We start from the raw sequence: 12,358 nt of genomic DNA on the forward strand, positions 1-12,358 counted from the left end.
AAGTTGGATTGTTTGGTTGCCCTGAAATAAAGTTATACTGGAAAGGCAGGACAAATGCTTTAATTTTTTCCTATTAATTACTTGCCATTAAAGTGAGGAATTTCTTTAGTAGCCACTTCTAATGGTTGCATGAGCGGTGTGTGTGTGTGAGAGAGAGACAAAAAGAGAAAGTGCATTTGTATTTTGACTTAGGTTTTTAAAGAATCAATATGGTTATGGTAGCAATAGAAGTTGAGTTTCTGAATATATTTTGAGGTAGAGCAAATAGTATTTACTGATGGATTAGGTACAGAATGTGAGAGAGTAGTTAAGGACATTTTTGAATCAAGCAGCTAAAACAATGGTGTTATCAACTGAGGGCAGATTTCAGGTAAAATACATTTGGAATGTTGTTGGTAGGAATTAGGAATTAAGTTTTGGACATGTTAAGTTTGAGATGTCTGTTAGATATCCAAGTGGATATGTTGAGTAAATAACTGGATGTATGGATCTGGTGTTCCAGGGAAAGGACTGGGTTAAAATAGAAATGTGGGTGTCAGAAGTGTCTAGATGATACTTAAAATTGTGATACTGGATGAAATCATCAGGGGTTGGCTATAGAGAGACAAGAGAGGGTTTGAGCCTTTGGGAACTTCAATGATAAAGGACCTGGGAGGAGGGGGGGAACATATGATGTAAGAGGAAAACAAAGACAATATGAAATTTTGGAAACTAAATGGGAGAAGGAATGATCAACTCTGCTAAATGCCTCTGATAGGTCATTTAAGATGAGGACTAAAATTAATCATTTGATTTATCAGCAGGGAGGTCAAAACTAGCCATTTTGGTAGAGTTGGGGTAGTGTTATGAGTGGAATTAGAGACAGTAAGAATAGATAACCATAAAGGAGTTGCTACAAAGACACAGACTAATGGGATTGAGGGGTGAGTTCAAGATTTTTTTTTTTAAGATGGGAGAGAGAAACACATATGCTGATCAGAATGATTGAGTGGAAAGGAGGAAAACTGGTGATGTAGGAGAGAGGAAAGAATTATTGGAATAATGTTCTTGAGTACGAAAGAGAGAATAGAATTTATGGCATAAGTGGATGGATTGACTTTAAATACGACCATAGAGAATTCATCTATAATAGCAGGTGGAAAGGCGGCATATGTAGTTATAGTTGTTGATAGGTGGGTAGATATGATGGTGAGAGTTTTAAAAAGTCCTATTGATTACTCCAGTTCTCTCACTGAAATAGAAAGCAAGGTCGCTGAGAGAGGAGGTATTACAGGTTAGGACAGAAAGTATGAAATAATTGTGTAGGCAAGTGGAAGAGTTAATGGACATTGGAAATAGAATATGATTGGCCAGCATCATTAAGTACCCACTTGAGGGTGGATATGTTAAATTGGCATTTTTGAGGGGTTGTAGCTATTGGTAATATTAAATGTTAGGGTATGGAGTGAATAGCTGAGATGAGTAGAGGAGACGATTTTTGGAAGAGAAGTTAAAAAAACCAAGAGGCCAGCAAGGTGGAAGTATCATTTACATGTATATGAAAATCTCTAAAAATTAAGAGAGGAATCGAGTTGGAGAGAGTGACAGTGAATCATTGGAAGGGCAGTGCTAAATAAAAGGCAGTGATCCAGGACTCCACAGATGGCAACACTGAAAATGGCAGAGTAGAGAACTCCAGAGCTCTGTCCAACCATAAAAGCAGCTAAGGAGCTATTAAAAACTATCAATAAACTTTTTTTTAAACTATCAATAAACTTTTACAGAATTCTGGAATTTAATAAAAATCTTAAAACTAGGAAAGCCTCAATGAAGAAAGAGCTACTGCTTTGGGATAAGAGAGCACTGTGACATTTTAAATTGCCTACCTAGTATCCATTACACCCAGATAGATGGTGGCCGTGAAGATAGAAGCCCACACTCCTAGTGAAGATTGCTAATGCCAGAGGATAGAAAGAATTGTTTTCAAAGAACCATAGGTTCAAACTATTTGGCTGTTCACTGAAGTACTCGGGCAAGGGCTTGTCTCTGTTTTGCCTGAATGGAAGCATCCCTATGGCTTGGGTGGTTTTTGCCCAAAGCATTTTGGCTTTAGCAACTATTGGCTTTAGCAGTCTGGAACAAGAAACAAAAGTTGGTAATCAGTAGAGAGACTGAATACTTGGGAAGTAAGAAGTTGAATAATGGATATGTGGGGGGGGGGGGTTAATGACTTTTAAGAAGCAGGTGAATATACCAGGTAATAGGGAAAAAAGGCCATGTACATGCCCAGAAATGTATGTGTACTCAGAAAAGGGCTGAGAAGACCCTAAGCTTTTTCTATGTCTGGCCTTCAGGGTCTACACAAGCAGGAAGTGAAGACTAAGGGAAAGTTATAAATGGTCTGCCCAAGTATTGAGGATTGCCCCAACGCACACAGAGCTAATGTGCAAAGATTGGGAGATTATTTTTTTTCTTTTTCTATTTCTTGAGGGCTTTGGGCCTCTAAGAAAACTTAAAACACAAACTGACCACTAAGCTAACAGAACAGAGATTTCAGTGGCCATACATGACAATAATATAGACTTTACAAAATGAGTTCAGAAAACTCACTAAACAAGCAAACAGCAATAACCCATAATAAGCAGCATCATAAACCCCAGAGTGGGTGCAGAATCTAATTTTCAGAGTTGCTTCTTAATATTCAAAATGTCCAATTTTCAAAAAGAAATAATGAGGTATGTAAGGAAACAAAACATGGCACATTCACAAGAAAAAAAAAATTAATAGAAACTATCCATGAGGAAGCCCAGGCAATGGACTTAGTAGAATAATAATTTAAATCAAAAGTCCTAAATATACTTATGATCTATAGGAAACTATGAGAAGAACTAAAGGAAACCAGAAAAGCACTGTCTCATAAGACAGAATATCAATAAAGAAATAATTATAAAAGAAACAAATTATGGAATAAAATAGTACAATAACTGAAATTAAAACTGCACTAGAGGGGTGCAAGAGGAGATTTGAGAAGGCTGAAGAAATAGTAGCCAACTTGATAAGTCTGAGGTTACCCATTCTGAGGAGCAGAAAGAAAAAAAATGAACAGAACCCATGAGACCTATATGACACCGTTAGGTGTAACAATATGTGCATTATGAGTCCCAGAAGCAGAGGAGAGAGAGAAAGGGATAGAAACTCTATTTGAAAAAAATAGTGGTTGAAAACTTTTGAAAGATATGAAGCTACACTAAGAAGCTCTGCAAATACCAAGCAGGAAATACTCAGAAGAGATTCACACCGAGATACATTATAGTTAAATTGTTGAAAGCCAAAGACAAAGAGAATCTTGAAACTAGCAAAATAGATGTGACCCACTGCATACAAGAGATCCTCAAAAAGAATAATAGCTGATTTCTCTTCGGAAGGTAGTATGATGGCATATATGATGTAAGAATAAAACTGTCAACCAAGAATTTTATATCCAACAAAACTAACCTTCAAAAATGAGAGATTATGTTATTCCAAGATAAACAAAAGCTGGAGGAGTTCATCACTAGTAGATCTGCCCTACAAGAAATGCTAAAAGGAGTCCTTCAGGCTGAAATGAAAAGACACTAGACAATAACTTGAAGCTATATAAAGAAAGAAAGGACACTAGTTAAAGTAGCTATAGGTAAATTGTATAGGTGTAGAGTTTTTGTGTACTATTGAAACTAAGTTGGTATTAATTCAAATTAGGTTATTATAAGTTTAAAATGTTAATTGTAATAATACCCAAGGTAACTACTAAGAAAATAAGAAATAAACAGAAAAGGAAAGAAGGAAATCAAAATGGTATACTACCAAAATAATTGAATACAAATGGAGGCAGTAATAGAGGAAATGAGAAATAAAACCTGATATAAGACATAAAGAAAACTTAGCAAAATGGCAGAAGTCCTTCCTTGTCAGTAATTACTTTAAATGTAAATAGAGTAAACTGTAATTAAAAGGACCAGTTCAGCAGAAGTTATAAAAATGCATGATCCCAACTGTATGCTATCTGTAATAGACTCACTTTAGATCCAAAGATACAAATATGTTCAAAGTAAAAGTATGGAAATACCTATCTCATACAAACAATATCCAGGAGAGAGCTGGGGTGGCTATTCTAATATTACACAATGTAGACTATAAGATAAATTTTTTTTCCAGTAGACAATGAAGAACATTATCCTACCTAATAAAATAGTAATATGCAAATTGACCGCACCTTTGCTACGCCCAAGCCATGCCCACCAGCCAAAGCCATGCCCACCAGCCAATCAGGGCGAGCATGCAAAATACCCAACAAAGATGACGGTTAATTTGCATATGCTGAGGGAGGGAGGAGTGAAGACTGAAGACAATTTAGAAGGAAGAGGGAGGAAAAGCGGAAAGCAAGGTGGCTGCCAGAGGGAAAGCCCAGGCGGGGCGGAGCGGGGTGGAGTGGGGCGGAGCGGGGAGGGCAGCAGCGGCACATGGGTGCAGGTGGGGCGGCCGTAAGGGTGGCGGCAGCAGCGGCAGCAGCAGCAGTAGCAGTGCACGTGGCCGCAGCGGCTGATTGCAGGATTCTTCCTGCAAATGGGCTACTAGTATAGTGATAAAACTGTCAACCCATCAAGAAGATACAGCAGTTATAAACACACATGCACTAAACAAAGCCTCAAAATATGTCCAGCAAACATTAAAAAAGTTGAAGGGGGGCAATAAACAGTTCTATTAAATAATTGTTGGACATTTCTATGCCCCACTCTCATTAATAGATAGAACAATGAGACACAAGACCAGTAAGCAAATAGAGCACTTGAACAGCACTATAAACCAACTAAACTTAACATACATATATAGAACACTCCATCCAGTGATAATAGATTACATTCTTCTCAAGTGCATATGGAACATTCTCTAGGTTAGACCCTATTAGAGACCACAAAACAAGCCTCAATGAATTTAAAACATTGAAAGCATTAAAAAAAACTTGACAACAGTGAATGAGAACAGATCATAGCAGTTGTGTAGGATAGTGAGTGATGGGAAATTAAGAGCTGGGTGGGCTTTAGAGAGGGTGGAGGGAGAATAGTCTGAAAACCACTATAAAAAGCAAAGACGACTTGTACCCCACCTCTGAGCCTAGTAGTTATTAAGGATCTGGGGAAAATAGCTACCACTTGACTGGGTTACAGTGGGTGTGGTATTCCTGGGGAATGCTAGGCTCTGAGCATGAAAGCGGAGGGAATAATTAGAGGAGAGGTAGGGGGTTTTGCTGAGACTGGGTCATAAATTCCAGAGGATTCCATGGAAGATTTTCAAGTATGTAGAAAGGTGGGATAGTACAGAACAGAATTGTGCAGAGCAATAAGAGGATCAGAGTGTGGAAGTTGATGTTTGGCCTGGTAGTTGGGGATTCTGGTAGTGACTCATTTAAACAGAGGTAATGGGAATAATGAAAGCATTCCTGATCATCTTTTGTTTTTATGTCTTGATAGTAAAGAACCTTTTATAAACATTTAGTGTTAAACTGTTAAGTTGAAAACTTACCTTTCTTAAAAATTACAGTGAAACAGTGCCTTTATATAATATCTATTAGTTTGATTAGCTTCACATGTTATGTGCATAATACCTATAGCAATTGTAGGGGGAGTCTTACTTACAAATATGTCATTTTCAGTGTTAAATAGAAGCAGAACATAATGTCACTGTTTGCTTTTTATTTGCATTTGGCCATTTAGTAATTGTTGGTTGTACTCACTTTACTCATCCATTCATCTGACTTCCAGTAGTTTAAAAATTAGGGAAAAATCTTTTTGATAGCATTCAAAGTTCTTTCTATTTCTTTGAAGGGTTTACTGGGCTTGCCTTAATTGGCCATTCCTTATTTATTTATTTATTTATTTATTTATTTATTGTTGATCTATCCATGTGTAATATGTATAGACACCTGTTTTCGAGAAGAAATCAGCTGACAAGCACATATAATTAGCACAAAACCCAAGAAATGAAAGAATAGGGAAAAGAGCATAAAAGCAGACACAGATGGTTCTGCACTTCCGAGTTTGTCAGTCTTGTTTCTGTGTTTCCACTGATAACTACTTGAAAAAATGAAGTTAAGAAAACACACATATAAATACATTCAAACTAAATATTCAGTATAAAATCTCCCTATTCTATTTAATTTTTAGATTTTATTCAAATATTAGCATGCATTGTAAAATGTGTCTATTTTCAAAACTCCTTTCTTTGAGTTCATCAAAAGATGCTTCAATGTGGAAAGGGATGTAGACATAATTATCTTCGTCTAGCTTATTGCTGAACAAGGGTTATTTGAGCTAATTTTTCTTAAATATTGGTAAAGGATATGATTTTAGTTGTACTTTATGCACTAAATAGAAACTTTTATTTTTCAAGGAACCAAGTGGAGAGACTCCTTCATCCTTATACAGAGTTGCAGCAGTGCTTCTACAAGTTAATCTTATTGATTTAGATGATCTTTATGTACATGTAAGTCAAGTGGGCTGCTAAGAAAATTTGGTTGTCCATTCCAGGGGTGGGGAAAAGGAATAGGCAGCCATATAGCACTCTAAGGTTGGTCCTAGGCTCTCAAATCTTAATTTTTAAAGCCCTAATGCATTATTACCTTGTGTTTATAAAGTGAATGACTATTTCTTTTACGAAGTATGGAAATATGATATCTTTTGTTACCCTTACAGAGTTCAAGGTTGGATATGAAGTTAAAGTTCTTAATTGTTATCAAGGCATAACACGTGGGGAGAGAGGCCAAGTTCTAACCAATGTGGTTTTAGACTTCTCTATACACAAATTATGGGAACTATGTGATTACCTAGATACTTCTTCCTTCTCCCCAAAATGTTAATTTTTGGCATTCAGGATGTATGGGGGAGTCTTCACATGTTTTTTAAAAAAATGGCTCTTCTTGTGTTTTAACTGGGTAATAAATGACTAGTATTGTGCTTATATTGCTGGATCCAGGATGTAGAAGAGCATGTATGTGATTTTGATTGATGATCTCTAATGTACCAACAGTTTAGCCTGTCAGTTTGAAAAAACTATGTTTGTAGTATAGAACTTTGTTCTATTATGTTTTGTATTAGGATATCTATGAACTTAAAACAAACCTGTCCAATGCTGACATCATCTTTACTGCCTTGGAGATCACTTTGTAACTTTCTTGCCTATCATTATTATATACTACTAGAGGCCAGATGCACGAAATTCGTGCAAGAGTAGGCCTTTGCAGTCCTGGCTGCCTCAGTCCTTGCAGCCCCGGCTTCGTCTGGACAGTTGTTCTGCTGTTCGGCTGTTCAGTCGATTTGCATATTACGCTTTTATTATTATAGATGGTTACAGAGGTGAATAAAACTTGATCTCTACCTTGGAAGCAGTCATAGTCTAGCAAGAGAGAAAACATTTGGCATTATATAATAAGAATTATATTGGAAGTATTTACATAGTGCTGTGGGAGCTCAGAAGAGATAGTGATCATTTCTGTGTGGGGGCATTTTGGAAGGTTTTTTCAAACTAGTGATGTCGAACTGGGATTTTGATGATCAGTAGTTGTTGGCCATGCTTATAAGGTGGAAAGTTTCATAGGCAGAAATAACTAGTATAAAGGCAGGAAGTTTGAAAGGGCTTCATTATCATCTTAGGATGGGGTGGGGAATATCCAGCCCCTATAAAGCCTGTTAAATCATTTGGTCTGGCCCGCCAAAACATTAGGGGTGAGTTAATTAAATGTTTGACCAAATGTAGCAGGCTAATTTTTAAGTTGATAATTTTGTATGGTGGGAGAAGGATGCCAAATGGTCCTTGGCAGAGTAAAGGTTCCCCACCCCTGTCATAGGGGAACATCGGAAGCTCAGAGTGATTGGAGCTCAGGATGGTATGTAGGGGTGATGAGGATGGACAAATAGGTTGGGACTAAACTGTGAAGGACCTTAAGTGCCATAGTAAGGTGTTTGGGTTTTTTTCTTGTTGGGAGTAGAGAGCCATTCAAGATTTAAAATAGAGGAATGTTGTACAAACTGAGAACATGGAAAATTGGTCAGAAAAAGGAGAATTTGAAAACATAGGTATGAGTTTATAGTGTGGACTGGCAGGACAAATGGAAACTGCAAAAAATTGATAGATTTATTGCTGATATGTTTGAGTTTAACAATAAATGGTGGCGGACTAAGTGTTCTTGTTAAGGTGACAAAGATTTTCAGATAGGATTAAAAACGAGTTTATTATTTACATGAGACTTCTAAAATCGAAGGACAAAGAAAGTTTGAAAGTAAAAGGGTGGGGAAGAATATACCAGGGAAATTATTATTAGACAAAATAGACTTTTTGGCAAAAAGAGATATTCACTTCATAATAATAAAATTGTGTTCACTAGGAAGATGTAACTTTTTATTTTTTAAATATATTTTTATTGATTTCAGAGAGGAAGGGAGAGGGAGAGATAGAAATTTTCAATGATGAGAATCAATTGGGTGCCTCCTGCACACCCCCTACTGGGGACTGAGCCCGCAACCGGGGCATGTGCCCTTGACTGGAATCGAACCTGGGTCCCTTCAGTCCACAGGTCGACACTCTATCCACTGAACCAAACTGGCTAGGGCAGTGTTTGCTTTTTATATGTGAAAATAGTATTAGCTGTTTTATGAAATTTTAATGAACCATTTTTAGCTTCTTCCAGCTGATAATTGCATCATGGATGAACATAAACGAGAAATTGTGGAAGCTAAGCAAATTGTTAGAAAACTTACGATGGTTGTATTGTCTTCTGAAAAAATGGATGAGCGAGAGAAAGAAAAGGAAAAAGAAGATGAGAAAGCAGAAAAGGTATATAGTTCATTCTAGTAAAGATAACATTGGTTTTTTGGATTTAGAATCATGAAATTTAACTTTTAATAGTTAATTAACTTTTAGACAATTTTTTTCCTAATTTTGATTGTGGTGAAACATGGTTTTTGAAATAAGAATTTACAAAGGTGGTTTTGCTTTTAATTTGATTGTTGCCTTCCCAAAAGAGGCTACTATGTTTTTAATATAAATTTCAAAATGTATTCTAAGTAAAATCACAAATGTATCGACTATATTCGTGCTATGCATATTAATGTCTCTCAAGTCCTAAAGGGATTCTCACAGAATGAATGAATTATGTGGCCCAATAAAACATTTAAGTACAACTCAATATAATTCTGAGTCTGTAAACTGTCACACTGCATGTGCTAAATGAAAAAGCAAATCCTTTTGGTTGTACTTTGAGGAAAATACCATTGCATTTCCCATGAATGGCAGCTGTTGTTGATATACATTGTTGTGTGTTTAGCTCACTTTTTTAAATGAAAAAAATATTAAGATTTATTGGTGTCCATATTCTGAGTATCTTTGCTGTAATTATTCATTTGTAGCCACCTGACAACCAAAAACTTGGTTTGTTGGAAGCCTTATTAAAGATTGGTGATTGGCAGCATGCACAGAACATTATGGATCAGATGCCTCCATATTATGCTGCTTCACATAAGCTAATAGCTCTTGCTATTTGCAAGCTCATTCACATAACTATTGAGCCTCTCTACCGAAGGTATGTTACTGTATGCTTTACTAATCATTGAGGTAGAAATAGTTTGGGACTATGACAAAATCTGCATATTTATCTTATATCCTCAAACCATGCATCTATTTTAGTGTGTTTTATCAGAAGATAAGAATTATTTATAGTGTATCAGTCTGATATGTCTTAATCAGTGAGTTGTCTCCTAATGTCTAGACTCTAGACCATTGGGGAATGTGTGCTGCAGTATACTCTAAAAACTGTAGGTTAGACTTATAGGTTGGGTTTGCTCCTTTGAGAGTAAAGGCTCCATTCTTTTGTTTTTCACTTTCCCCTCCTCTTTTAGGGGCAGAGAATTCCTAAGGCTTTTACTTAGTGTAATTTTCTTCTGTCCTGGGTTGAGTAGCTCTTGCTTCTCTGGTTGCCTTATCTCTCCCAGCAAATAGGCTGCTGTTCTGGAAATTGATAGTGCAGCTTCTCTCACCATCCCTAGTTACAATGTTGACCAGTCCTCTAGCTCAGCCTACTTTTAGGATACTTAAGAGCCGTATTGGCAGCAGTTCTGGCTTCAGTCCCACACATCAGAGCCTGCCTCAAAAGCTCCAGCCTTGTGATTCATGCATAGCTGCTGGCTGCTGCCTTTAGTGCCACCTGGGTTGTGGACCATGAAGGCTTCTTCTCAGAGAGTGATCCCTGTGACTCCACAGTGGGATACCTGCTCAGCAGATGAGAACTCCGGTATACTGTCCTTTTTAGTGTACCCTCTTTCATTATGGTGCTCACTTTCTCTTTCACCAAACCTACCTCATACACAGTCTAAATAGTGGAATACAGATTGAGAAATGTTTATTGACTTGAATCAGTGTTGTTATATTCATATCTTTTTGTTTCATCTCCACTGTCTCCGAGGTCCATCCCTTGTTCTCCATTCCTATATGCATTTTGAGTTTTTTTTTTAATATATTTTATTGATTTTTCACAGAGAGGAAGGGAGAGGGATAGAGAGCTAGAAACATCGATGAGAGAGAGAGACATCGACCAGCTGCCTCCTGCACACCCCCATCGGGGGATGTGCCCGCAACCAATGTACATGCCCTTGACCGGAATCGAACCTGGACCCTCCAGTCCGCAGACCTACACTCTATCCACTGAGCCAAACCGGTTTTGGCCATTTTGAGTTTTTTTTAATCCTCATTCGAGGATATGTTTTTTTTTACTGGTTTTAGAGGAAAAGGGGCGGGGGAGGGGGGAGAGAGAAACAGATATGAGAGAGAAACATTGATCTATTGCTTCCTGTACACACCCCAACCAGGGATCGAACCCACAACCTGGGCATGTGCCCTGACCAGAATCAAACCCACTGCCTTTTGGTGTATGGGATGACACTCCAGCCAACTGAGCCACACCAGCCAGAGCTCCCATATCCATTTTCCTGATACTGGCTGAGGTTGACTTAAAAAAAATAATTCATATGATGTATGTTAAATGTTACTTGGAATCTGCATTTCTCTAATTTCCTTTTCTTATGCAGTTAATATGAAACATTCTCCTCTGAGCTCTGATCTTTTTCAAGTGAATATTCTTTTTGTCTTTTTCTACCAGTTAAATTAGCTAGTATAATAAAGTTAGGCACAATTGAAATATAGAAAGCAAGTATGAGCAAGAATTGTTTTACTTTAAGTTAAAATGAGGTATTATATAGCATACATATAAATTTTGCTTCTTTTTATAGAGTTGGCGTTCCTAAAGGTGCTAAGGGCTCACCTGTTAATGCTTTGCAAAATAAAAGAGCACCAAAACAAGCAGAGAGCTTTGAAGATTTGAGGAGAGATGTCTTCAATATGTTCTGTTACCTTGGTCCTCACCTTTCTCATGATCCCATTTTATTTGCAAAAGTGGTGCGCATAGGCAAATCATTTATGAAGGAGGTTAGTAAGTTTTTTTCTTTCAAGTAGAAAATTAAATTTTGAAATGTGTATATTTGTGTTATGTGTATCTCTAGAAATAAAAAGAAAATGAACTCTAAGAAAAGGTTATATTGCGTAAGGTTTATGGAAAGTCCATTGTGTTGTAACCATTTATATTTATATATATGTCTATGTATGTGTATATATACACACATAGATATATAGATACAATTATATAGAGTATATGTATATCTATATAATTATATCTCTATTTTTATCTTTATCTAAGTCTAAGTCTATATATTTCTATCTAGCTAGATTATTAGTCAAGTGGCCTACATAGGAAAATGTGCTTTAGACAAGTGAAAGCTTTTTGAATCCTCTTATAATTGGTGGTTAACTCATCATTCTTTCCCTTTGCTTTTCTTCTTCTCAGTTATTTTCTTGGCTGCTATTTTGAATCATTGTCATTATTTGTATGAAGACCTTTGAACCTCAGACTGTTACAGATTCATATTTTAATTTTTTAGTAAACTTTTTATTGAAATAAAACATACATATAGAAAGTAAACAAATCATAATTGTATAGCTCAGTGACATTTTCCAAACTAAAACACCCATATGTCTACCACCCAGATCAAGAAATAGAGCTGTACCAGCACCCCAGTTTTCCTTGTAACCTATCCAGTCACTACCTCAGGGGTAACCATTTATGCTATATATATTTTTTGTTTTTAAAATCAGCTTTGAGTTATAGTTTACATACAATAAACTTCACTGATTTTAAGTATACAATTTGATGAGTTTTGACAAATGTATATAGTTATTTACCAACTACCACAATCATGATATAGACTATTTTCATCACCCTAGAAAATTCCCTCTTTCCCCT

General features: G+C 36.6%; 1 protein-coding gene across 10 annotated transcripts in view; it reads left to right on the forward strand.

The window, feature by feature from the left end:
- THOC2 (THO complex subunit 2) overlaps positions 1-12,358 on the forward strand; it is a 136,025-nt gene that overhangs the window by 62,702 nt on the left and 60,965 nt on the right. For all 10 annotated transcript variants that reach the window (XR_013813197.1, XR_013813198.1, XM_079764753.1 and 7 more), the window contains exons 9-12: positions 6,406-6,498; positions 8,689-8,844; positions 9,417-9,589; positions 11,292-11,487. Coding sequence is in view for 8 of the 10 variants with exons in the window: in XM_079764753.1 (XP_079620879.1) it covers positions 6,406-6,498; positions 8,689-8,844; positions 9,417-9,589; positions 11,292-11,487 (618 nt within the window). In the remaining 2 variants the exon portion in view is untranslated. The remainder of the gene's footprint in view (positions 1-6,405; positions 6,499-8,688; positions 8,845-9,416; positions 9,590-11,291; positions 11,488-12,358) is intronic.

This window comes from Cnephaeus nilssonii (assembly GCF_951640355.1).
Source record: "Cnephaeus nilssonii genome assembly, chromosome: X".
In the NCBI taxonomy this organism is placed as follows: domain Eukaryota; kingdom Metazoa; phylum Chordata; class Mammalia; order Chiroptera; family Vespertilionidae; genus Cnephaeus; species Cnephaeus nilssonii.